Source organism: Lampris incognitus, chromosome 4, assembly GCF_029633865.1.
Source record: "Lampris incognitus isolate fLamInc1 chromosome 4, fLamInc1.hap2, whole genome shotgun sequence".
NCBI classification, from domain to species: domain Eukaryota; kingdom Metazoa; phylum Chordata; class Actinopteri; order Lampriformes; family Lampridae; genus Lampris; species Lampris incognitus.
The window spans coordinates 10,580,442-10,607,656 of record NC_079214.1 but is presented as its reverse complement, the minus strand read 5'-3'; the positions used below and the strand labels follow the sequence as shown (position 1 = coordinate 10,607,656).

The 27,215-nt window shown below is 44.6% G+C and overlaps 1 protein-coding gene across 2 annotated transcripts; it reads right to left on the bottom strand.

Annotated features, from left to right (window-relative positions):
* On the bottom strand, positions 1–15,303 carry dhodh (dihydroorotate dehydrogenase). Of its 2 annotated transcripts, none has more exons than XM_056278940.1 (9): positions 15,278–15,303; positions 14,356–14,568; positions 13,992–14,191; positions 10,704–10,786; positions 7,633–7,820; positions 5,758–5,871; positions 2,667–2,820; positions 2,147–2,306; positions 1–835 (listed from the first exon to the last, which is right to left on the bottom strand). In XM_056278940.1, the coding sequence occupies exons 1-9, from the start codon at positions 15,293–15,295 to the stop codon at positions 673–675; spliced, it is 1,293 nt and encodes a 430-aa protein (XP_056134915.1). In that variant the 5' UTR covers positions 15,296–15,303; the 3' UTR covers positions 1–672. The 2 variants fall into 2 exon arrangements, with proteins under 2 accessions (XP_056134915.1, XP_056134916.1); XM_056278941.1 differs by having other exon boundaries at positions 14,356–14,565; positions 15,278–15,298.
* Between the last annotated feature and the right edge of the window lie 11,912 nt (positions 15,304–27,215).

Genomic DNA, 27,215 nt, shown 5'->3' with positions numbered 1-27,215 from the left:
GATTCACATGATGGTGATTTATTTCTCTAAATGACAAATCTCTTACACAACCCATACAGGACAACTCCCACCGTTGTCGAGGACAAACAATAATTTTGAGGTGACTTTTACTCTCTGTTATACCTGTTAATCAAATGAGTAAAGATAAACAACACAGAATTGATTCTTAGAGGGCTGAAATTACACATTTTGTGACGACCATAATGAATTTTTTTTAACAGTGAATGCACAATTTTACATGTCAGCCATGTGAAATATGGCGGATATGGCATACGCACAAGATATTTGTCCATAAAATATATGAACACGGGCCTATGGCCCATGTTTAGATATCATAAGCACTTGTGGTGTGAAATGCTGTGACTTCTTTGACATTGTACATATGACAGGCAGATCAACAACACAATTAATAAATAAAAGCTACAACCATAGGGCAGCTTTCCAACTGTGGGATTTCTTCACATTAAAATATACATTCCAGGTGTACAGACTAACATTACAATGTCAGTGAACAGCTTTATAGACGTCTGCATTCTCCCCTTGACTTCTAAAACTCTGGACTGAACCAAACTTTACCACAGCGTCTCCTGCCTTATAAGTCACAGCAGACATGGTGCGTTGGTTATCCCTGGCCACACAGAAAATGGCACAGTCGATCGTGGGTCCCGCAGCCTAGGAGGAGGAGACGGCAGCCACAGCTACTGGCACAGCAGTGGTCCCAGTGTCTGTGCTGACATTTGCTCTGTCTCTGTGTAGACACTGCCTAGGAACAGTCCCATCTGCTCCCCTATGGTCTGCTCCGACTGCCTCCGAAATGCTACTGAAGCCCTGATCCCTGTAAAACGCAGACAAACAATTGATGTTGAACACCAATTTAATATGAATGAATCATTTTCCATATCTGAAAATCAGCGAGTCAATTGTAATGCCACAAAATGTCCCGTTTTTGCTAAATGTCCAATTTTCTGAACAGCTGCACCTTTGAGTCCTAATCTCCTCCCGACGTTGGAACTTAAATGCTATTAAGATTCTTTCACACTACCAAAGATAGTGTAAAAATGTCAAACAGTTCAATCAGTTTCCAACTGCAGCAGTCAAACAAACTCATAAGAAAATGTTCATCTCAGTTAAACAAAATGAAGCTGGCAAAGTTGATTTAACCCCGGAATCACTAGCTTCAAATCGGATTATTTTGCTAAAAGGGCAAATATTAAGCAAATTATATTTTAGCCAAAGAGAAATAATAAGCACGAAACCATCCAGACCCACGGCGCACCAGTACTACACGTGTAGGTGCAGCAAGGCAGTGTTCAATGAGAAGGGAGGCAACAGCAGATGTTCCTCTCACGTTATCGATGAGTGAGTGAGTGACCACAATTTGCCATGCATAGCCCACGGCGGCAGTTGCAGTTGTGTGCACGTCATCCCTACTAAACATCCCTCTCGGGTCGTCCATGAGTGAGTGACCACAATTTGCCATGCATAGCCCACGGCGGCAGTTGCAGTTGTGTGCGTGTCATCCCTGCTAAACATCCGTCTCAGGTTGTCCATGAATGAGTGGCCACAATTTGCCAAGCATAGCCCACGGCGGCAGTTGCAGTTGTGTACGCGTCATCCCTACTAAACATCCCTCTCAGGTCATCCATGAGTGACTGACCACAATTTGCCATGCATAGCCCACAGCGGCAGTTGCGTGAGCTGTGGGAAAAATTTGAATCTGAGATTCTTTTGAAATTTTTGTGAAATAATACACATAATACAAGTAGTACTTAATAAAATTCACCTACGGTGTGTAAGCATCTTAAACAGTTCAAAAGATTACCAAAAAAACTCATTAAATGACTTTAAATGTTGTTTTTCATGACAGCATTGCAGTTGACATGTCTTAACATGCACCACTAGCACCGCAATTAAACAAAAACAGGTCACAGTCAATAGCCTGTGCTCTGAATTTGAGTTAAATGAGGTTTATTTGTATAGCCTTAAATCAATTACAGTCCCAAAGTTTTATACTCACAGAGTGAAAAACAGGTAGATAATGTAAAAAACAATTAACTATCCTTTACACCCTTGATTCTCACTGTCGTGCGGGAAGCCTTTTCTCATCATTTCCATTAGACAGCAAATTGGTGGGATTCACACTCACTTGAGAAGCTGTTCTAGTTCCCGCTTAATCTTTGTTACAACAGGTGGGCCCTGGTAGGTCAGAGCCGTGTACAGCTGGACCAGTGAAGCACCAGCGCGGATCTTGTCCATGGCGTCTTGTCCACTGGCCACGCCTCCAATTCCCACAATTGGTATTTTTCCTAGAATCAGACAGAGCGCCGTCGAGTTCATGAACAACCCATGATGAGCGTGTATAAACACAGACTTATAGCCCGACCATGACCCGATAAAGGCATTACTCTACTTTAGACTCAGTCGGGTTTACCCAGATTATGACAATAAGATAAAACCATGGCTTCCCTGACCATCATATTCTGAGTAAGATCAAATCATTTAAAACCTGTAATTGAAGTAGTCTTTCACTGATTGCCCCCTGTGATCGTTTTATTGGTTTTCACGTAAACATACTCGGTGTTAAGCTCATTATCAGCCCTTTTTTACTGAGGTTCTCTGTCAATAAACAACTGCAAGGAAATGTTGGCGAGTAAAAATCTGAATACCTTCAGTGAGGCTGTACATCTCTCTGACGGTGTGCGTGGAGAGGTCTTTGAGGGGTTGGCCGCTTAGGCCCCCCGCCTCAGAGCTCTGCACATCCTGCAGGGTCATCGGCCGAGACACCGTGGTGTTGGAAACCATCAGACCGTCCACCCCCAGCTACAATACACAGACACATAAAGAGGCATAAAGAAATCACGTGGACGCGAGCGTGCTGCTGGGTAAAGTCAACTGCAGAAAAGGAAATTGGTGATACTAGGCGGCGGTGTGGTGGGAAAAAAAAAGCTATCCGAGTCACAGAGACCTCCACTGCAGTATGACTGAGAGCACTCTTAAGTCATTTCCTTTCTCTCTCCTCCCCACTGTCTCTTCCATTAAGCGTTGTCTCTTTCTTGCTCCATTGAGTAGATAAAGACTACTCCAGGTTGTTTAACTGTCCGGCTGGGCAGAGCGGAGGAGAGGAGAGGAAAACAACCTGTTTAAATGAATTAATTTAACAAGAAGTGTTTTAGCGAGTGCAATGAATAAAACACTGCTCTGATGACGGCTGAAAATCCTCTGAGTACAAAAAAGGTGTGAAATTGAACTGCAAAGGTCAGCGGCCCGGTAGTCATCAGTGGCAAAGCAAAACTAGATCCGAGTGAGCTCCAGCTATAGCATGCCGAATAAGTTAGTCGCAGAGGTACAATATTTATACCAGAGGTTCTCTCACTTTTTGCACCACATTACACTGGTACTACTGACTGTCGCCACTTTTGCTCGCTGGCTTTCTTATGATTTGCATATAGTAGTGTACGAAACAATGTAAGGGGGGCTTTTATTGCCACCTCCATACACATCCTGTATGAGATATGAGAATGGCTTGTGCCAAAACGAGTCCATCGACGAATAAATTCCATCCATCCATTATCTTAACCGCTTATCCTGCTCTCAGGGATGCTAGAGCCTATTCCAGCGGTCATTGGGTGGCAGGCGGGGAGACACCCTGGACAGGCCACCAGGCTATCACAGGGCCCACACACACACACACACACACCCATTCATTCCTAGGGACAATTTAGTATGGCCGATTCACCTGACCTACATGTCTTTGGACTGTGGGAGGAAACCGGAGCCCCCAGAGGAAACCCACGGAGACACGGGGAGAACATGCAAACTCCACACAGAGGAGGACCCGGGATGCCCCACCAAGGTTGGACTACCCTGGGGCTCGAACCCAGGACCTTCTTGCTGTGAGGTGACCGCGCTAACTACTGCGCCACCGTGCCGTGAATACATTTTCATTGCTAATTATCTCTGGCACACTGAGCTTGTTCTTGGAGTGTGAGCCTCTGCTACGTTGTTTCATTTACCGAGTATTTCTGAAGAACCGACACACGGCCAACTACAGTAAAACATAAACAGTGAGAGGTGACGACACTGTATAGATGAAGATACCTTTATTGCCACTGTACATACATACACTGAAATTCATTCTCTGCATTTAACCCCTCCTCTATACTCACACTGGCAGCTGTGTACACTAGGAGCAGCGGGCAGCCATACTGCGGCGGCCATGGACCAACTCCAGTTCTTTGTCATCGCCCTGGTCAGGAGTATGTTTTTTGGGATTTTTTCCCCTCTTTTTCTCCCCAATTGTATACGGCCAATTACCCCAGTCTTCTGAGCCATCCCAGTCGCTGCTCCACCCACTCTGCCGATCCGGGGAGGGCTGCAGACTACCACATGCCTCCACTCATACATCTGGAGTCGCCAGCCGCTTCTTTTCACCTGACAGTGAGGAGTTTCGCCAGGGGAACGTAACGCGTGGGAGAATCATGCTATTCCTCCCAGTTCCCCCTCCCCCCTAAACAGGCGCCCCGATCGACCAGAGGAGGCACTAGCGCAGCAACCAGGACACATACCCACATTTGACTTCCCACCTGCAGACACGGCCAATTGTGCCTGTAGGGATGCCCGACCAGTCTGGAGGTAACACGGGGATTCGAACCGGCGATCGCCATGTTGGTAGGCAACGGAATAGACCGCTACGCGACCTGGACGCCGGTCAGGAGTGTTAACCCTAACATGCATGTCTTTTAGATGGTGGGAGGAAACCCATGCAGACATGGGGAGAACATGCAAACTCCACACAGAAAGGACCTGGGATGGCTTGGGGTTCGAACCCAGGACCTTCTTGCTGTGAGGTAACAATGCTAACCACTGGGCTACCAAGCTGCCTACTGCATATCATTGTAAGCAAGAAAATAGGGCTTTAACTCATCATTCAAATTTTAATACTACACCACAATCCACTGCAAGAAGCTGAACTTCTAACAAATAACAAATGCAAAGTCTTCTTCATGGCGAATAAAATTAAATGTGGCTTGCAGTTGAAGGCCCACTTTGCTGCGCATTAAAAAAAAACGCTGCGAATTCAAAAAACATGCACCTGACATGTGCATGAATATACAGGCACAACAAATCCAATAACATGCTACTTTATGAATGAACTACGTTGTAGGTCTATTCTACCATTTCCAAACTGAGCCGAACTTTAATCAGACAAAACGAGTACCTCACTAGTTTTGTTCTTTATGTTCAGCAGGTTTTGGGTTGAGGATTGTTGTCACTAGCCTCAATGGAGGTGCGTGACTCATTCTGCCACACAAATTCCTTTATTCCTGCTTTCCTCTGCTGACGGAGCGGTTTGTCTGCATATCGTAGGAATGATGAGAAACAGCCTGACAATTCTACAATAAACCATTCTGTAAACAACCCCATGCTATGCGCAGCCGATAATGTTAGCCTAGCCTTCCCAGGAAGACCGGGAGAGAGGTATCATAATCTGGGGAATTTTTCAGGAAAATTTTCTTAAATACTTGGCATTCAAGCCCCGAACACAAGCTTTTTTTTCCTTTTCATGACAAGACGGTACTGACGGTGTGGAGCAAATAACACCGGTGTTGACCAAAGGACCTCATGCACACAGGTCACGGCAACAAGCCACATGTTGAACACACACAAATTCAGAGGTGGCAGTTTCAGGGCAGGATGAAATATTGAATTCAGAATTAATTCCAGGCAACACCAGAGTGGTAACAAATGAACGCTGACCTCTGTGACGACCTCTGCGATGTCTTGTTTGTCCTGCGCTGTGAGGTCAGGAGCGATCTTCACCAGGACCGGAGGTCTGCGCTCTCCCTGCAGAGCGTCTCTCTCCCTCAGCACCTGGACAGATTATATCGGTATGCGAGTCTGTTAGGTGGGTGGTTTGCTGGCCAGATAGCCACAAACCAAGGAGGTACAGGAAAGACCACTTGAACACATGAAACAACTATTGATTAGTCCCTTGTGATTTTGCATTTAGCAGCTAGCCAGCTAGTTGTTACCCACTACCAGAAAAGGCTTGTGGAGTTTGCCGGTAAAACATGGCAGTTAACCATTAAGGTAAAATAGTCCCACTAAATGAACTTTTACTCACCGAAACACATTCAATTATGGATATTAAGAGTACAGCACTAATGTTAAGCCGATCATAAAATGTGAAATTATTGGCCTGTAAAAACACAATCTTTCATGGAAAACAGAACATTTCCAGAGAATACAAACAAAAACTGGGTCAAAATTAAAGAACTTGGCTATTAATTACTGGGTCAAGCAATAGAAAACAAAACCAGAAAATTGCAGTTTACCCTTTTATTACCTGCAACAACAACAAAAAAAGGAAGAAAACAACAAAAACTACTAAGTCAAGTTAAGTCTATTTCATTTGTACCTGAACCTCGGCTGTTTTTGACAACTTTCAATGTTCAGAGTAGGTGGTTACTTGGTTAGGGTCTAAATTCTGAATCCCAAATAAAAGTGAAGAACAGGTTTTCCTTTTGGAATCATTTTAAAGGTCATTCTCAGCTGCCAGTTATTCAGAACAAAGAAGCTTATGACATGATCACTGTACAAAATTCAAAAGTTTGGGAATGTAATTATAAGAAAGTGTCTTCTTTAAACTACATGATGCTACATTGAAGACTATATGCTGTTCATGGTTAAAACAAATCCCAAGTTAGTGAACCCATTCTGATCCATCTATCCATTATCCAAACCGCGTATCCTACTCCGGGTCATGGGGATGCGGGAGCCTATCCCAGCAGTCATTGGACAGCAGGCGGGGAGACACCCTGGACAGGCCGCCAGGCCATCACAGGACCGGCCGACACACCGACACCGACACACACATACACACACACACCTAGGGACAACTTAGTATGACCGATTCACCTGATCTACGTGTCTTTCGACTGTGGGAGGAAACCAGAGCACCCGGAGGAAACCCACGCAGACACGGGGAGAACATGCAAACTCCACACAGAGGACGACCTGGGATGATCCCCAAGGTTGGACTAGCCCGGGGCTGGAACCCAGGACCTGCTTGCTGTGAGGCGACCACGCTAACCACTGCGCCCCTGTGCCATCCTCCACTCTGATCCCACATTGTCATATACTGATGCTAATGACAAAGAGTTTGGTATTTTACATAGAAGGTATGTATGAAACGTGCACGATCAGCTGTAAGGACAAATTCCACTTCCACCACTAACTTTAACCACTACCTAACCTGTATGTAATTAACATTCAAAAATCAGAGCGGAGGTTTCACAGTAGAGTCTATGGACCAGATGCCGAAGGGTACCTTCCATGTCAATACAGTGACGCTGTCAGTGAACTCAATATATGAGTGACAAGTCAATGTATGAGGCCATGGGATAAGATTGTGTTGAGATAGCATACTTGAAATTCTGGACTGCGAGTCCCATACACCCACGGGCCCTGACAACCTCAGTACCAGTGCGATCTATCTGGACCCTAGAGGTCAGCTATACAAGGCCAAATATTTAAAGCCGTCTAACAAAACAAAAAAAACCAAGCAGACCCTGCTTGCTTTGGTATGCTTGATAATTATCCTTATGGTCCTCTTTTGGGGGAATATCCTACCCTGAGCAGGAGCTGTCGGAGCTCTGTCTTTCCCTGTAGGTCCCTCAGGCCTGGGGTATTAGGGCTGCTGACGTTGACCACCAGATAATCAGCCAGAGGCCCCAGCAGTCTCACGCCCTCCAGGTAATCTGCCCCCGCATCCTGGGACAACTTGTTCTTCCCCAGGTTGATGCCCAGGGGCAGGCCAGCTATAAACACAGACAGACAAACGCATCAACACGCTGACACGCGCACACGCTCCCACACAAACACCGCTAAGTCAGGTGGGTTGCTTTAGAGATGTGACTCATGGCTCATGGGCAGAGGCTGCTCCATACTAATGGGGTTGTGAGTAGGTATGGATCAGACAGCATGTTCTGAATAGTAAAAACACAGGAAGCAAGGGCAGGTCAAGAACATCAGAACAGAACAAAGCAGAGCAGCTTAACTGTTCACAAAGCATTTCACCAGTCCATAACGTGGTTAAATAACACAACGAATAAGTCTAACAAGAAAACACAGGACACAAGGCTAAAATCCCACATCTACCAGTACACATTAGCATGCACACATGTGGTTTTGGTGAAGATTTAGATTCAACTGAGCCTTCATAATTACCCGAAAACTATGTACTGTCATGAAAAGTGAGTGGACAAGTTATCTTATGATGTCGAGTAGTAAAAACACTGATATGCTGTGATTTCTGACATGCCTTGATTCTACGAGATCCAGCATCGGGGGTTCGATAGCATTTTATCGAATCTGAATTCAGGATCGATTCCGCTTATTGTATCCCAATCCATTTAAATCCCACATCACACCTTTTTGGTTAATTATGAAAATAAGGCATCCACCATCCATCCATTGTCCAAGCCGCTTATCCCAACCGGGATCACGGGATGCTGGAGCCTATCCCAGCAGTCACTGGACAGCAGGGGGGGAGACACCCTGGACAGGCCGCCAGTCCATCACAGGGCCCACACCCACACACACACACACACCTAGGGACAATTTAGTATGGCCGATTCACCTGACCTACATGTCTTTGGACTGTGGGAGGAAACCCACGCAGACACGGGAAGAACATGCAAACTCCACACAGAGGACGACCTTGGGTGACCCCCAAGGTTGGAATACCCCCAGGCTTGAACCCAGGACCTTCTTGCTGTGAGGTGACCATGGTAACCACTGCGCCACCGTGCCGCCCAAAAATAAGACAACCTTTTATTTTTGACTCACAAATGTTGGGGCCCCATTTTTGCCAATCATCTGAGATTTCAGAAGTAAATAAAACCTCTTAACTATTTGGACAAAGCACGTTGCATCTGGATATATCCCAAAAATAGATTCTGTGGCAGATAGTAGTTAGCTGAGATTTGGGCAAATTTGAGGAACTCTCAGTATGACTGTGAAATAGATTTAATACATGACTGACAGCTGCCCGTGCCTTTAATTCCAAAATAGTTTTGCGCCTAGTTAAAGGTAGACTCTGTAATAGTGTCAAACAGAGGCCTCCTGGTAAATGAGCCCCACTTGGTTACTGCACTCTGCTAAATGTTTCATTTAGTTTTGGTGTGTGTGTGTGTGTGTGTTTGAGTTGAGAGGAAGAGGGAAGGGGTTTTAATAGTGTGACAGTACCAGAGACTGGGGGGGGGGGGTCCTCCAACACTCGAAATACCTCTTCCCCCTTCGCTCTCAACTCACACACACACCAGACCAGCAAACTCGTAAGCCAAGCATGACAACCAAGTGGGGCTCATTTGAATGACCAGTGAACCAAAGCCAAAGAGACCCATGTGCGCACCTCAGAAGTTTAGCCCAAACCAGGGTTAAACTGTGAGGGAATATCAGGCTTGCATGCGACAGGTGGCGAGCCACAAAAGCTGAAAAATGAAGTTTCACGAGCGCACGCTGTTTATTACAGCTGGCCGCTGTAGAGATGAGGAGGAAGCAGTGAGGAGCAGCTTGGCTGTTTGTGTGTGTTTTGGAATTTGTGCAGCCATACTGTCTGATATCTAGCGATCAGAAATCATTTAATGCTGCTTTAACGTCTGTTTATTATGCCACAGAGGGGCCTGTGGAGATGTGTAAAAGTCCAAGTGCTCCCATCTATCTGCCCTACAACATCCTTGTAATGGTAACAATGGGGTGAACATTCAGTTGTGTTGACACTGTATTAAAAAAATCCAAAGCAGGGTGACGCTGCCTCACATGCCTCATTCTAACTGGAACCAGACCGGCCTCTACCTCACCCTCCAACTTGGCAACCACGCTCTTATATGTTTTATATGAAGATCTCAATATTATAACCTGAAATCCAGGAGACCATGACCACCTTTCTCTGTGGGCACCTGTAGTTTCTTTATACCTAAACGATGAGTTACCCAACAGAAAATCTGATGAGAGTCTGTCAACATCTTTAAGATAATATATTTAGGGGGGATGAGCTAAAACATATTACAGGTAACACCATCAATCTAAGAAATTTTATTTTATCCCATAGGGTGAGATGAATTCTGGACCATCTAATAAAGTCATTCTTCATTTAATGAACTAGTGGTTTGAGGCCATCTTCTTCTTTCGGCTTGTTCTGTGTTTCTCAGGGGTTGTCAGAGTGGATTTTATGTTTTATTTAGACGATGGTCCCCATACCAATGGTGGTGATTGTTAACCCAGGCCTCAGCCAATCTGGTATGGAGCCTCGGCCAATCTGGTATGGTCTTGTCAATCCGCATGATGATTTGGCAAAATTTTACATCAGATGCCCTCCCTGACACAACCACTCGCCCTATGGACAGGGGCACAGATAAAGTGCTGGACGCCATCCCAGTATTCATGGACTTGCGCCCATGCCTGTCGCCTATTTCCCAATTATGTAGTTGTTTACTTCTCTTTTTGCTTTTGTGCTACTGAACTTTTACCCTGCAAAGTCCCCTTTAGCTCTGGAAAATTACTGTGTAAATAAATGTATTATTACTCTCTATAAGTATTATCATGTATCATATTTTTATTATCGTAGTATTATTTAGTCTAAGTGAGTGAGTTAGTCAGTAGTCAGTGACAGTCAGCAACAGGCTGTGTTGTGTCCCAACCTTTGCTCAGTTCTTGCTGGGTTGCTTCCCTTGCCTTCAGCCTTTGCTGCACTTCTGCCAGACCACAGCTGTTGAATCCATACCTAAAATACACACACAGAGGGACGACTCAATCTCTTGTGCAACATAATGAAAAGTACAGCAGCGGATTAACCACACGAGACCGAGTAGAGTTCAAAGCCTCAAACCTTATAAGATAAGAAATTCATCCTCTGCATTTAACCCATCCCAGCACACTGTAGCTAGGAGCAGTGGGCAACCACCATGCAGCGCCCGGGGACCAACTCCAGTTCTTCTTGCCATGCCTTGGTCAGGGGCACAGACAAGAGTATTAACCTATTCTGTCTTTTATCTTAACATCTAATTGTCAATCATGTGCTCTATCACTGAATGTGATGATTATTATGCAAAGACATGAGCTATTTTGAGACAGCCTTTAGAGAACACACAAGACGGGGGGGGGGGGGGACTGCTGCAGGATGAAATAAGGCACTCTAATGTTATGCTCAATACACTTATGCACTAGATATGACACTAAACTTTGGTGAAGCTGTGCGATTTGCCTACTGGTACGCGCGCGCGCGCTTGTGTGTATTTGTGTTGGAAGGGGGCTCTTACATGACAAGCATTTGAAATGCTAGTCTTTAGAGCCTCGTGCACAGAATGGACAATATGACCTCGAATAATTCTAAGTCTATTCACAGATGTTTACCAATCATTTGATGCTACAATGACTGCTCTTTGAACGTCTGAGTCATTTCCAGAAAAGGATCGGGAAAACTAGCTGACATTAATGGTGGATACACTGAATGGACAAATATGAAGTCCTGTTTTGTGACAATTTAATAAAGACTAACACTCTCTCCAAATGATGTGGTATGCACACACTGGTGCTCTCATTTAAATCTGACACAATAAAACCCGAATTCATCCAAATCAGTTCAGAGAACATAGGCTACCACTGGTGTCTAGTCAAATTTAGGGAAGCAAAATGAAAATTTTTTGACAAGACAGTCAACATTAATTACACTAAATAAAATCAAATATCATATGGTGTATATAATGCGAAGCATTATTTTGCTGTGTTGGTAATTTTCTAATGTTTTTGGAAATGTTAACATCATTGCTGTCACCTTATAGTAGGGTCCTTGAATATGGCTTTTTCCTACAACACTACTATACTTCACAGTTGTTACATAAAATACTTTAGAGCTGTTCATGAATATTTTGCTGTTTTCTCACATTTTCTCTCTTTGAAGAGAAGCGCAGCAAGAACAGAGAAGAAAAAGCTCGGATTAAGCCCTGAAAAAGATCAGAATAGGTTCTTTTAGCGCCTTAATTTCTTTGAATTTGTGCTGTAAAATGAATATGGAAATGAAAGAGAGGAAATAGGAAACATCATAAACACAGGCTCATTCCCAGCTTTATACATCCAAAATGCAGCATGTGGGCGGCATATTTTCTTTGAAATTATATAGGAATAGAGAAATATTGTCCGTCTTTGGCTCTTGATGCCGGTCACAAGGATTTATCTACATATTAGCATTGAGAACAATGTGGCTGGCACATACAGTGGGGGGAACAAGTATTTGATACACCGCTGATTTTGCAGGTTTTCCCACTTACAAAGCATGTAGAGGTCTGTAATTTTTATCATAGGTACACTTCAACTGTGAGAGACAGAATCTAAGACAAAAATCCAGAAAATCACATTGTATGATTTTTAGAGAATTAATTTGCATTTTATTGCATGAAATAAGTATTTGATCACCTACCAACCAGTAAGAATTCCGGCTCTCACAGGCCTGTTAGTTTTTCTTTAAGAAGCCCTCCTGTTCTCCACTCATTACCTGTATTAACTGCACCTGTTTGAACTCGTTACCTGTATAAAAGACACCTGTCCACACACTCAATCGATCAGACTCCAACCTCTTCACAATGGCCAAGACCAGAGAGCTGTCTAAGGACATCAGGGACAAAATTGTAGACCTGCACAAGGCTAGGATGGGCTACAGGACAATAGGCAAGCAGCTTGGTGAGAAGGCAACAACTGTTGGCGCAATTATTAGAAAATGGAAGAAGTTCAAGATGACGGTCAATCTCCCTCGGTCTGGGGCTCCATGCAAGATCTCACCTCGTGGGGCATCAATGATCATGAGAAAGGTGAGGGATCAGCCCAGAACTCTACACGGCAGGACCTGGTCAATGACTTGAAGAGAGCTGGGACCACAGTCTCAAAGAAAACCATTAGTAACACATGACGCCGTCATGGATTAAAATCCTGCAGCGTATGTAAGGTCCCCCTGCTCAAGCCAGCGCATGTCCAGGCCCGTCTGAAGTTTGCCAATGACCGTCTGGATGATCCAGAGGAGGAATGGGAGAAGGTCATGTGGTCTGATGAGACCAAAATAGAGCTTTTTGGTATAAACTCCACTCGCCATGTTTGGAGGAAGAAGAAGGATGAGTACAACCCCAAGAACACCATCCCAACCGTGAAGCATGGAGGTGGAAACATCATTCTTTGGAGATGCTTTTCTGCAAAGGTGACAGGACGACTGCACCGTATTGAGGGGAGGATGGATGGGGCCATGTATCGCGAGATCTTGGCCAACAACCTCCTTCCCTCAATAAGAGCATTGAAGATGGGTTGTGGCTGGGTCTTCCAGCATGACAACGACCTGAAACACACAGCCAGGGCAACTAAGGAGTGGTTCCGTAAGAAGCATCTCAAGGTCCTGGAGTGGCCTAGCCAGTCTCCAGACCTGAACCCAATAGAAAATCTTTGGAGGGAGATGAAAGTCCGTGTTGCCCAGTATCAGCCCCGAAATCTGAAGGATCTGGAGAAGATCTGTATGGAGGAGTGGGCCAAAATCCCTGCTGCAGTGTGTGCAAACCTGGTCAAGAACTACAGGAAACGTCTGATCTCTGTAATTGCAAACAAAGGTTTCTTTACCAAATATTAAGTTCTGTTTTTCTGATGTATCAAATACTTATGTCATGCAATAAAAAGCAAATTAATTACTTAAAATCATACAATGTGATTTTCTGGATTTTCATTTTAGATTCCGTCTCTCACAGTTGCAGTGTACCTATGATAAAAATTACAGACTTCTACATGCTTTGTAAGTGGGAAAACCTGCAAAATCGGCAGTGTATCAAATACTTGTTCTCCCAGCATACAAATGTAGCTTTCAGTTGCAATGGCAAAGTGAAGGTACCAGAAACATCTGTATTTTCTCATGGTTTATAGCTCTCTAATAGGGTTAGGTGTATGTTGTGCAAACTTACCTATTAATGACCGCTTGATCTGTAGTGAGCCGAAACACACGTGGTTTGGGATTCCCCTGCTGTGGTTTGGGCGTGATGGTCCCTACCTCAACAAAGCCAAAACCCACTTTATAGAGTCCATCTACAGCTTCTCCATGCTTGTCAAAGCCTGCTGCAATCCCAATAGGGTTTTTGAACTTGCGACCCATGATGTTCACTTCCTGCAGGAAACGCAGTGTTAAGGACAAAACACACCAAGAGACGGCATCTCAGATTGATGTGATTTTAGGTGTGCAAAAGCAGCGATACACGTTGAACTCAGTATCACCCCATAACAGAGAGAATAGGTATAAGAGACAAAACCGCCTCATGCTCCTTCACTTACCAAAGAGGCTGGGTCTTGGTAGCGATTTCGAGGTACAATTCCAAGACCTATGATCTTAACTGCCATCACGTGGGCCGTCTCTGCCCCAATAATCCTCTGTAACAACGGCATGAGCTGTTTGGCATAGAAATGCTCATCTCCAACCACAGTGAGGTAGGAGGCAAACAGGAGACCACCGGAGCTGATGATCTTCACTGCTTCCTTTAACTGCTTCTGTGGGGGGGAAACAAAAAATTATGGCGTTCTCCAATGTCACAGCCACAGTTTCACCCTTTCTACGAGAAGTGGGACACCGTTGAGTTTTGGTCGTGTGCACATTAATGTTTTGCTAGTATGCACACACGTAAGATCAAAGGTCAATCAGGCAAATCAGTCTATCTGCAAATTACTTATCTAGGAAACAGGTTTGTAATTGAGGACACAACGGGGGGGGGGGGTTCTATATTTTAAATAAGCTTTTAAAGTTGCGTTTACACCACGGCAGATCAATGGCACCAACTAATGGAGATACTGAATGCAGACACAACCCTGGATGCCTCGGCTGTGCGTTGGTTTCCTAAAAACCATGCGAGTCAGACAACGGCATGAAACTAATCCACACGACCGGCATGCCGGAAAAGCCCATCAGCTAACGGCAGATACTGGGTTTGCTGTTTGAGACACAGAGCTTTGGACGATATGATAGGACAGCTAGTTAGGCGAAGCGAGTACTCACGCCGCTATCTTACCCATTACACTACCTAGCTAAGGGTAGTTCGACATAAACGACCACACTGTAAAACAAAACAGGTTCCTGTTGGACCAACAAACAACGCACTGCGTAGCAACCTATATCGAAAAGCGGCCACGTCATCGTCCGAGATCTTACGGAGAACAATTTGTTAACGAAAAACTCGTTAAAGAAAGTTGTCACTAGAGTTACCTTCAGTTGTCCCGCCATGGACGCCGTTACAGCAACGAACGTGCAGCGGAAGCGTCACACGATCACGTGGTGTAATCGACTTCCTGTACGACGTATCGCGATATTTCCGTCCGACTGGAACGCGTCTATTTTACTTTGCGTTGGACAAAAGTCACAAAATTCAATCGCAAAACTAATTCAGTGGTTGCGGGTTTCTTGATTTCAAGTTGTGCATGTGTGCAAGTGTGTTTTGGAACTCATGCGGCACACAGGTGGTAACCTTACACAATTTTCTGAGTTGGAAAAAACAATTTTGTAATTGGTTCGAGTTGCAAATCATGTCGCCTACATCACTGTTTCTCAACCGGGGGTCCGCGGACCCCTAGTGGTCCGTGGTGTAATTGCAAAGGGGTCAGTGAAAATAAAATATCTTTAAAAAAAAGATCCTATGACATTTATAGAAATAGGATTATTTTACTCAAATGTGACTGAGACCTTTATCTACCTAAACTATAAAGGGTAACGGGATTTTTTTCTCTAATTACATCGGTTTCACAAGTGTAATTTATTGTATTTTAATAAGAGATCTCGCTCCCGTTTGCATTGTTAAAAGTTACTGCATAAAAATTCTGTTTTGTTACATATATCTGAAAGTTACTGCATAAGAATTCTGTTTTGTTACATATATCTGAAAGTTACTGAATACATATTCTGTTTTGTTACATATATCTGAAAGTTACTGAATACATATTCTGTTTTGTTACATATATCTGAAAGTTACTGCATAAGAATTCTGTTTTGTTAACTATATCTAAGTTACAACTGAAAGCTCTTATTTTTGCCCCAAAGAGTGAATAAATGCTATAATGCAATTTAAAATGCAGTTTCTACTGTTTCTATCAAATTGCAACCCCCCTCCCCCAAGATCAGGTGGAGGGGTCCTCAGGGTAGATCAAAAATACGCAGGGGGTCCAGGACCCCAAAAAGGTTGAGAACCACTGGTCTACATCCTGCTTGAGCATGTGTGACTTGTACAAAAACGATTCTATGACACAGTTAAGAAAACGACAAAAAGAATGTTAATTAAATCCTTCAAGTTTTGTGGTGCACCAGTACTACAAATTAATTAGAATTTAATTAAAAGAGTTGTTTTTTGTTTTTTGTTTGCTGGAATTAGAGTAGGAAATGTTAAGGTCCTCCAACCTTTGGAGATGTCAAGTGACTTGCTTACTTTGCATCTTGTTTGACTGTCTCAAGTGATTTCCCTAATGCAGTAAGAACATATGCAAGTTTTACTAGAGAAAGCTCTCTCATTTCCATGAGCCAAGCAGAAGTTTTCTTACCTTTCTACACAATAGCTGCCTCTACCATACTATCTGCAGCAGTGGCCCTTTCAGCTTTATGCACAATAATATCCATGGACCCGTTTATTCAATTCTGTTTCTTTTTGTGGATTTCCACTGGATTTCTATCCAAGGCTGAAAGGTCAGAACCTTATACAGACAACGATGGAAAGCCAAGTTTGCAGTGTGAACTTTCTGGTTCACACTGCAAACACATTTTCAAGAATGTGTGCTATGAGTTCGCTGAGGAACCCAAGAACTGGTTTCATGCCAGGCGCACCTGCCAAAAGCGAGGAGGGGAGCTCCTCAAACTGATAAACTGGCCGGTCAAAGGTTTCCTCCACAACTTTGCAACTGAGAGGAACACCACCAACCTAACCTGGTGGCTGGGTCAGGGGGTTCCAGGAGAATACCAGGGACCTCCTATGGGTGAGTTGAATACACTGGCGTTCCTATACCATGGTGAGATTAAAGAAAAAACTATTTAAAATCCAATTTAAAGTAATCAGAATTGCTTTAAGTCTATTTGACTGCGTTTTCCAGAGTCACTTTGCCCCCTGTTCTGATTGATCGGGTTTTAAATGGTCTTTCTGATATTACCTCTTTGCTGTTTTAATCTGTTTTATATGGCTTTGGCTTTTGTGGTTGATTTTATTCTGTGTTTGTGAGGCAGTGGGTGGAGGTTATGCATTTGTTGGCTGTTGTTTTGTATGTCTTGTCTGTGGCTCCCTGGAAGGGTAGCAGCTATCCAATTAAAGAGATATCCATTGTACTCAGCTGTGGTATTACATGCAGAAAGAGACAGACAAAGAGAGTAGAGTACCAAGAACCTTTCTGCCAGTATGTGACGAACAACATTTATTTTCAAGTTTTCCTGATAATTTGCTTACCTGCAGTTTTGATGCCTTTCCTCCTCGGCACTGAATTCAAAGAGTCAGATTTCCTGTCGGGGAAATGAGTTGATAGAACAGCCTCATGGGTTTACTGTTAAAACAGACCCTTCACTGAGAAATCACTGATATGGACCAAGGATGATCCCTATCTGCAGTACTTTTGTTTGGGAACATTTTGCCGTGCACCCCTCTGAAGCATGACCCCCCTGAACGATCCTCGGTTTGTGCGATAGGTTGAAAAAAAAAGGCTTGTGAGTATACAATGAACTTGAATACTAATATCTGGGACAGTTTTCATCCATGTTCATGTGTGTGCCTGTTCATGTGTGTGTGTGTGTGTGTGTGTGTGTGTGTGTGTGTGTGTGTGTACGTGCGCTCATTGCTGTGTAGTGCTCAAGTCCATAACCGAAAACAGCCACGCTTCCGAGGAAAACTCTCCATCACTGTGCACATACTTGAGGTTTAATCCCCTTCAATTCATCACCACGTCGGACTGTAGCATGAAACGTGGCCACCTCTGCACCCAGGGTACAAAGCACCACAAACAATTGCCATGTTTATAAGATCAGCATTGAGAGAAGTGTTCACATAGTCCGGTTGTAATCTGGTTTTGCCCTTCTCGTTCCACACGGTGCTCGGTAAACTGCACTGGTTCATTAGAATAAAAAAGCAGGAGTGGATCATATCTGAATAGAAATGTCATTCACTGCTTATAAATTGTTTTTCCTATTTTACAGATTTACAGTTTTTACCAGAGGCAGAGGTAAGAGGAAAAGACCGATAAGCGTCGTGATTTTATAACCAATTTGGCTCAGTGTTTTTGCTAGTCATTTCGAGTTGTCGTCAGTGAATAAAAAGACTTAGCTTAATGCGGAGCCATTTGCGGATGACATTGTGATCTGCAGCGAGAGTAGGGTGCGGGTGGAGGAGGTGGAGGTATGCACTGGAGAGAAGAAGAGTGAACATCGGTAGGAGCAAGACGGAATACATATGTGTGAATGAGAGGGAGGACAGTGGAGTGGTGAGGATGCCAGGAGTAGAGGTGATGAAGCTGGATGAGTTTAAATACTTGGGGTCGACTGTACAAAGTAACGGGGAGTGCAGAAGAGAGGCGGAGAAGAGAGTGCAGGCAGGGTGGAGTGGGTGGAGAAGAGTGTCAGGAGTGATTTGTGACAGAAGGGCACCAGCAAGAGTTTAGAAGTTGGTTGTGAGACCAGCTATGTTGTATGGTCTGGAGACAGTGGCACTGATGAAAAGACAGGAGGCGGAGCTGGAGGTGGCAGAATTGAAGATGTTAAGATTTTCATTGGGCGTGACGAAGAAGGACAGGATTAGGAACGAGTATATTAGAGGGACAGCTCAGGTTGGACGGTTTGGAGACAAAGCAAGAGAGGCAAGATTGAGACGGTTTGGACATGTGTGGAGGAGAGATGCTGGGTATATTGGGAGAAGGACGCTGAATATGGAGCTGCCGGGGAAGAGGAGAAGAGGAAGGCCAAAGAGGAGGTTTATGGATGTGGTGAGGGAGGACATGCAGGTGGCTGGTGTGACAGAGGAAGATGCAGAGGACAGGAAGAGATGGAAAGGGATGATCCGCTGTGGTGACCCCTAACAGGAGCAGCCAACAGTAGTAGCAGTAGTACTAGTAGTAGTAGTAGTACTAGTAATAGTAGTAGTACTAGTAATAGTAGTAGTACTAGTAGTAGTAGTACTATTAGTAGTAGTAGTACTAGTAGTATTAGTAGTAGTAGTAGTAGTAGTAGTGGTACTAGTAGTAGTAGTAGTAGTAGTAGTAGTACTAATAGTACTCGTAGTACTAGTACTAGTAGTAGTACTATTAGTAGTAGTAGTAGTACTATTAGTAGTAGTAGTACTGGTAGTAGTAGTAGTAGTAGTAGTAGTAGTAGTAGTTTAATGCAGATCCATTAACATAGCCAATGCTGATACTTGGGGTGAAAATAAACAATGCAAACCGTCAAATACACTAAACAGTGACATCATGTCAAAATAACAGTCCAGCACAACGAATCTGCACCCAGGACTCTGTCTTGACTAAATAAGTACACGCCGAACTTTCCAAACTTATTTCTGTCCTCTGTTCGTACGCAGGAGGAAAATGTGTCTAGCGCTGCAACCGAATCCCGTAAGTTCGAGGTCACGGTGAGTCCCGTGGTTTGAATCAAACTGGCAGAGATGGACCTCTCACAACGGTCGATGACACGTCTCTCCGCCTCTCCCCCCTTCACGCTCTCCTCTTTTAGGCCTTGCAGGAGGTCCAGGTCACATGATGAGTCTGCACGTTGCTGACATCGAAAGGCTGCTTCAGGTCAGGGACGCGTTGGTCATTTCCGCCGCAGGCTTGTCGGCGTGATCCATCTTGAGGGTTATCCAGCAGATATGCTACGCAGAATAATCCCCGCTTGACTCGGCGCCGTTGAGGAAAATGGCTGCCTGCCGGCGGTCCCTATCCCCATCTAACAGTTCATATTGTATCCTACGCCAAGTTTTGTGTACAAATGCTGTTTTGTTTTTCGAGACAGGTAGCGGATGAAGAGCTGATGCGTATGGAGATGAGCGTGTCAGAGCCCACAAATGAAAACAGGGTGAGCGACATGATTTTACTCATCACGTGACCAAGCTCCTTACGTGTCCTGTGTCTGCTAAAAACAGGGAAAGAATCTGCCCGACGAGATTATGGAGTATAGATTATCGACTATCGGAAACTGCTCTCTCCTCTCACGTGTCTTTTCTCTCTCTCTCTGAATGATGTCCTCTCCTTTCTCTTCTTCTGTGTGTGAACGGTGGGATGTGAGTCTCCCCTGTGTGCGCGTGCAGTCTGTCCTTCTCCCAGGTCTCCATGGTGACGGCGGTCGCCACCTGGACACTGCTTCACATCCCCCTCATCACATTTTCTTTTTATATATCTTATAAATCCATATAATTGTGTTATCCTGTTACATCCTTCTCTCACTAAGATGTGGGACTAATTCTTCTTTTTTTTTCATGGTGATGGAGGTCATGTGGTTCAGGTCCTGGGCTGTTCCGGTGGTGTCTGGACACTTCTTGGCATCCTCCTCATCGTCTTCTTCATATATTTTATAATTCCATTATAATTCTGTTATCCTCTTTCGATGTTGTATTGTGTAAGTTGTGTACACACAACATCCATTGCACGTTGTGTGTCTTGGGAGAGAGATCCCTCCTCTCCCTGAGCTTTCTTCCTGTTTCTCCTCCCTGTTAAAGGGTTTTTAGGGAGTTGCTCCTTATCCAATGCGAGGGTCTAAGGGCAGGATGTTGTGTTGCTGTAAAGCCCCCTGAGGCAAATTTGCAAATTTGTGATATTGGGCTACTCAAATAAAACTGACTTGACTTACTCTTACTTTTAATAACAACCACACCGCTCAAAGGCCTCACAGCATATCTTAACACTTAAAAAAAGAAGAAAAAACGCCATCAGTCTGATAAAATAGCCACTTTTTCTTTCCTCAAACTTTTTGAAACCTCTTCAAAGGATAGATTGGACATTTTTTCTTTACATCTATTCTTGTTTTCTACTCACTAGTCATGTCGACGAGTGGATTTCCTTTTGCCGCTTGTCTGTCCTGTGCTTCTTACCGGACGCGCCGCTTCTGCCGTGCAGCCGTGCTGCAGTCAACGGGACAGCTGGAAGTTCCCATTCAGTTAAAAAAGCTCTTCGTCCACGGCTCGCCAATAGCCGCCGTAACGCCTTGGCCGTCTCTCGTAGCAAGTTTGAGTGGCTGTCTCAAAATGTTTCCACCTTTTTATTTCCAAGTCCCTTACTCTCTATTGGGACGATGCTCTTCAATGTGACTGACCTTGGCCCGTGCTGTGTGGGTACTGGCCGGTTCAAAAATCACACTGCAGTTTGAAAGATTTTACATCATCATCTTCAGCCGCTTGTCCGGGGTGGGGTCACGGTGGCAGCAGGCTAGGTAGGGCACTCCAGACGTCCCTCTCCCCCAGCAACACCCTCCAGCTCCTCCTGGGGAGGATCCCAAGGCGTTCCCAGGCCAGATTGGACATGTAGTCCCTCCAGGGAGTTCTGGGTCTACCCCGGGGTCTCCCCCCGGTTGGATGTGCCAGGAAAACCTCCAAAGGAAGGCGCCCAGGAGGCGTCCTGATCGGATGCCCGATCCGCCTCAACTGGCTCCGCGCTCCCTCCGGATGTCTGAGCTCCTCGCCCCATCTCTAAGGCTGAGCCCAGACACCCTACGGAGGAAACTCATTTCAGCCACTTGTATCCACGCTCTCACCCTTTCGGTCGCTACCAAAGCAAAGATTTTACAGCGTTCATAAAACACTGTATAAGGAATGGTGTGTTCAGTTGGTCTTCGTAAAAGAGATCGTTGTTGGACTTTGTGCGAGGTGCCGGCGTTGTCATTATTGAAATTCAAGCAAACAATATATACAGAGAATTAGAATGTGAGAATAAAATTAGTACAGAAATATTATAGCGATATATATTATAGTTCAACTTTAATAGTCAAATGTGTAGATGTAGAAAACAAGTGGGGAAATACATTATCTTAAATCTAATATCTCAGAATCAGAATACTTCATTCGTCCCCGAGGGTAAATTGGGTATCTCTCTCCCCTTCGTATATCCCAGAGCTTAGAATTGGTGGTTCAATTCAGCCTGTTGAGCTGCCTATTTATAAGCAACACCCCTCTCTCTCTCTGTCTCTCGCCCTCTCTCTCTCTCTCTCTCGCCTGCCCCCCCCCCCTCTCTCTGTGTGGAGTGAGCAATCTCCTTCCCTCAGAGAGGAACTGATAAAGACAACGATATAGACCGATGAACTGAAGAGTGCAAATGGACGACTGGTATTTTGCAAGTTTCTGAAGGGGAAAAAAAATCCTCATATTCTTTCAGATATGACAGTGCACTTATTTTTATTTGTTTTCACGTGATCAACATGAGTGTTTGGTTGGTAAAAAGACAGAGTGGAGACTTGCATAAATCAGACATTGTAGTGAGACCACACGATTGTCACAAACTACTTTGTGAATTGAGTGTCCACGTGACATTTTCTTGCTTACAATAATGAACGAATAAAGCGGTCTCTCTCTCTCACCCTCTGTCTCTCTCTCTCTCTGTCTCTCTCTCTCTCTCTCTCACCCTCTGCCTCTCTCTCTCTCTGTCTCTCTCTCTGTCTCTCTCTCTCTCTCTCTCTCTCTCTCTCTCTCTCTCTCACCCTCTGTCTGTCTCTCTCTCTCTCACTTTCTCTCTTGCTCTCTCTCTCTCTCTCTCTCTCTGTCTCTCTCTCTCTCTCACTTTCTCTCTGTCTCTCTCTCTCTCTCTGTTCCTCTCTTGCTCTCTCTCTCTCTGTCTCTGTCTCTCTCTCTCTCTCTCTCTTGCTCTCTCTCTCACACTTTCTCTCTTGCTCTCTCTCTCTCTCTCATATGCGTTAACATTGTGGCACGCTCACGTCCTGGCTCGTCTGCTGCCACAGCAACAGGAGATAACTCTTCCTCCACCTCCTCTGGCCTCGCCTCCTCTAGCCTCGCCTGCGCCTCGCTGCCGTCGTCCCTTTTTTCTTTTTGAAAAAGCTTCTTGTATCCACAGCCTTCAGGTCTTGCCTTAGTGAACTAGCTAGCTAGCTAGCATGTCACCTCTAACTCTGAAACCGCCCCCCCTCCCTTCACAGGACAACTTCATCAAGTACCTGTTGGAAGGCACAAAGCAAATGACCCCGGATTATGCTTTAAAAAACAATGATACGATAGGTCATATCATCAACTGCACCGTCGCCATCTTTATCCTGGCCATTAAAAAGTGCGACATCAGGACTAATCCAAACCCTGTTGTAAGTGTCAGACAAACCGCCGCAATTTTATCCAGTTGCTGACATGAATCGCATGTTTCCGTGTGTCATCAGCTGATGTTCTGTTGCTTCTTCTTCTTCTTCTTCTTTTGCCGCCAGTCACTGTTTGAACAAATCTTTGAGATCCAGCAGGCCATCAGCTCCCTGTTGGGGAGGGCAACCAGCCAGCCTCTTATCTACAGACACTCAACAGGCGTCGTCTACCAGAACAGGTCGGTGCTCTCTAACAGTATATCACTCACTTGATAGCCTGTCTGGTCAAATTCCTGTCCAAGTGCAGCCACTCCGCCACGTTAGAGCTACCTGGTCACTTGGGTCCAATAGGTTCTGATGTTATTGTTCACCCCCACACAGAATGACACCCGCTGAACTCGGTGGCGTAGTGCTGGGTTCGGAGAAGGATGGCCTGTTCGTCAAGTTTCCCCCGTATTCGGCACTCAAGTCTCGCCTGGGAAGCTACACAAATGTTAACACTCAGGTCTGTCTTTAACGTGTGCGTGTGTGTGTACATTATTGTCAACGCAGTCATTTTAGAGAGATTTCCTCGCCCCTCTCAGTTGTCTTCGCTCAGAGTGAACCCCCATCCATCTGGAGAAAACATCACAGGATCTGTCTGCAAACTTTTCCTCAGCGATGGAACACAAGACATTCATTTGAGCAACCTAACTGAGATGATGGAGGTACTGTGACGTGTGATGACAGTGGCTTTAAGATAAGGGCGCAGATGTAAGAAATTAAGATAGAGGGCACTGTTTATAACAACAGATGAATTTGAATTATACAGATCTCCAAGAATAGTTAAACCCAAGACCATTTTAGTGAGTTTGCTGACATCTACAGGTTAAAAGCCATGTTGAGGTTAAAAACATGGCAGGCTGGTCTTGGCACTCTGTGATGTTAGCATAGCAGGATAAACACAGTTGCAGCTAATAACATTAGTAATGGATCTGATGGCTTTAGGTCTATCAGAACTGACAGACAGACAGACAGATCCAGTACTAACAACTCTCAATAGTACTGTCAGTGCTGGTTCTTTATCATACCTACATCCAACAGATCCAGTATTAATGTTATTAGCCACAGCTGTGTTTATCCTGCTATGCTTACACCACAGAGTATCATCAAGACCAGCGTGCTATAGTTTAACCTTTACATTATTTTTAAATCTGCTACTCTATAAATACCCTTGAAGTGCCATTGGAGGGACAAGGCAGGGCAAATCAGGAGTAAAACCAATTCAACACAATTACTCGCCTGTTAGCGGCTTGCATAATTATTTCTAATGGATTAAAAGACCATTTAATGGACGTGACTGCTGTAACAGACAATTGCTTAATTTTTCACACAGGCGTTAAGATTTCATGCTTTTTTTGATGCCTCCTGTTTTTAAACCACAGCAGCCGCTTAACAACTGCATATTTAATGCAGCCAAATTGTTCTTTTTCTTTACTTAATTCTAATCTCATATGTATACCCAGATCTCAAGTGTTAGACTCCTGATTCATGTTTTCTGTCGTTACCTCAGATCTTCCTGCCTCATCCAAAACCGTCAACAGTCTCGAACAATACCATAGTGATGGAGAATAACGGGCCAGTATTGACCACATTCAACATCACCGACCCAAATGTGACGGTCTTCTTCAGCGCGGAGCCAAACCCCAGCATGTCGCTGCTCCTGCGGCTGTCCCCCAGATCTCCTCCTAACTCTACCTATGAGAGCAGCAAAACCGTCCTCAACCAATCAGGTAAATTAGTCTTTACATCATAACTGAGTTGAGTCTATGTGAGAAGTCTACTATAGGCGTAGGGGCTAACCCTCAGCAGGCAGATACCTGCAAAAAAAGACACAGCATATCCACAAGTTATTTGAAAATACACAGGTTCAGACGCAGATATTTTTAACATATTATGAAAGGCGTGCCCAAATAAAACATGCACAGTATTTAAAATAGTCTCCCTGTACTTTCTGGATTACACTTAATCTGTTGATCTGTGCAACAGGCAGCTATCGCTGGTTGGTGACGCCAGATTTGTTACAGCGCATCACTGGAGTTTGGTACATAGAAACCACCATCATCAATTCCACCTGGGTTCCAGGGACGACATTGTGCATTACTACTTTCATCGCCAAGTGTATGTACTGGGATGTAGAAATGGAGATGTGGTGCACCGATGGCTGTGTGGTGAGATTTTGCTTTCGTTGGGGGTGGCCTCCATCATCATATATAATTTGTGCCTGTATTTCTGTTCCTTTTGTTTTCCCTTTCGAGGGTGCAGTATTTACGTGGTGCCATAACTGTCTGATTCCACCAGGTGGGCGAGGAAAGCACCGCGAACCGCACACAGTGTCGGTGTAACCACCTCACCCTCTTCGGGAGTTCCTTCTTCGTGATGCCCAACTACGTGGACTTGTCATCCACGGCGGAGTTATTCGCCACCGCCTCTCAGAACTATGTGGTGCTGGCATTGGTGTGCACCGTCTTTGGCCTCTATTTGATAACCCTGCTGTGTGCCCGCTATGCAGATCGCAGATCTCTTTCCAGGGTAAGTCTTTTTTGTGAACAAGTTATTTGTTCTTTTTAAAGAATAATTTATCACCGGCCTGTTTTAGTGTGCTTGCTGACATCTACAGGTTGAAAACCATGTAAAGGTTAAAAACATGGCAGGCTGGTATTGGTACTCTGTGATGTGGTATTGGTACTCTGTTTGATTTAGGGGTAGGCAGACAGAGCCAGCATTAACAGATATCAGAAGTACTGTCAGTGCTGGTTCTTTATCACATCTACATCCAACATAGACATTTCTGTTATTGACGGCGGCTGTGTTTATCCTGCTACGCTTGAATCAGAGTAGCAAGACCGGCCTGCCATGTTTTTAAACTTCACATTGTTTTGAACCTGTAGATGTCAGCAAACTTACTAAAATGGTCTCGGGTTAAGCCTTACGAGTGACCATACCATGTCCCTCAGCGTGCATGTGTTTATGCTCTGTAAATATTTTATGCTGCTCTCTCAGAGGAAGATGACCCTGCTTGAGGACAGCCATCCTTGTGCCCAGTACAACTACCTGCTCAGTGTCCAAACCGGCCATCGCAAAAATGCTGGCACTTCTGCCAATGTAAGAGACCTCATTCACGAAGTACACAATGGCTTTGTTTGGTCATTCACGGCGGAGCATGCAACATAAATGTGTGTCGTAACTTTCTGCTAAGAGCGGCCCCCGCAGCTGGCTGGAGCCCATTCATTCTGCAGCCGTGTTAATTTTATGTGAAGCGGATATTTAATGACATGTTAAGAGTCCTTTTTCTCTGATCCGTGTTTGATTTCTTTGACTTTTGCATCTGAGATGGCCTTTTTTTGGCGCGTGTGCTCTGGGTGCACTACATAGCGCCACTGCATCATGACGTTGTGTTCCAGGTCACTGTGACGCTGATAGGCTCTAATGGCGAGAGTGAAACGCAAACCCTGACAGATCCTGACAAGCCGGTGTTGGAGAGAAAAGCTGTTGACATGTTCCTGCTTACCGTACCCTTCCCACTCGGCGAGCTGCGAACCATCCGGCTGCAGCACGACAACTCCGGAGGACACCCCTCATGGTACTACAGACCACTCCATCCACCCTGCTGGCCAATATAGGAAGTATTACCACCATGACAATGTCTATGTACTCATTTCAGTAAATCAGGGAGTTAAATATCCAAGTTTTCACTTGAAGACGTTTCACCATTCATCCTAATGGCTTCTTCAGTTCGAACCTTTTTTTTTGGATTGATAATCGTAGCACGTCTTACACGATATCGATATATATCAAGATATCTACTTACATATGCAAAAATCCATTTAAGAATCCATCTGAGGTTCATCCCATCGATCAGTTTGGG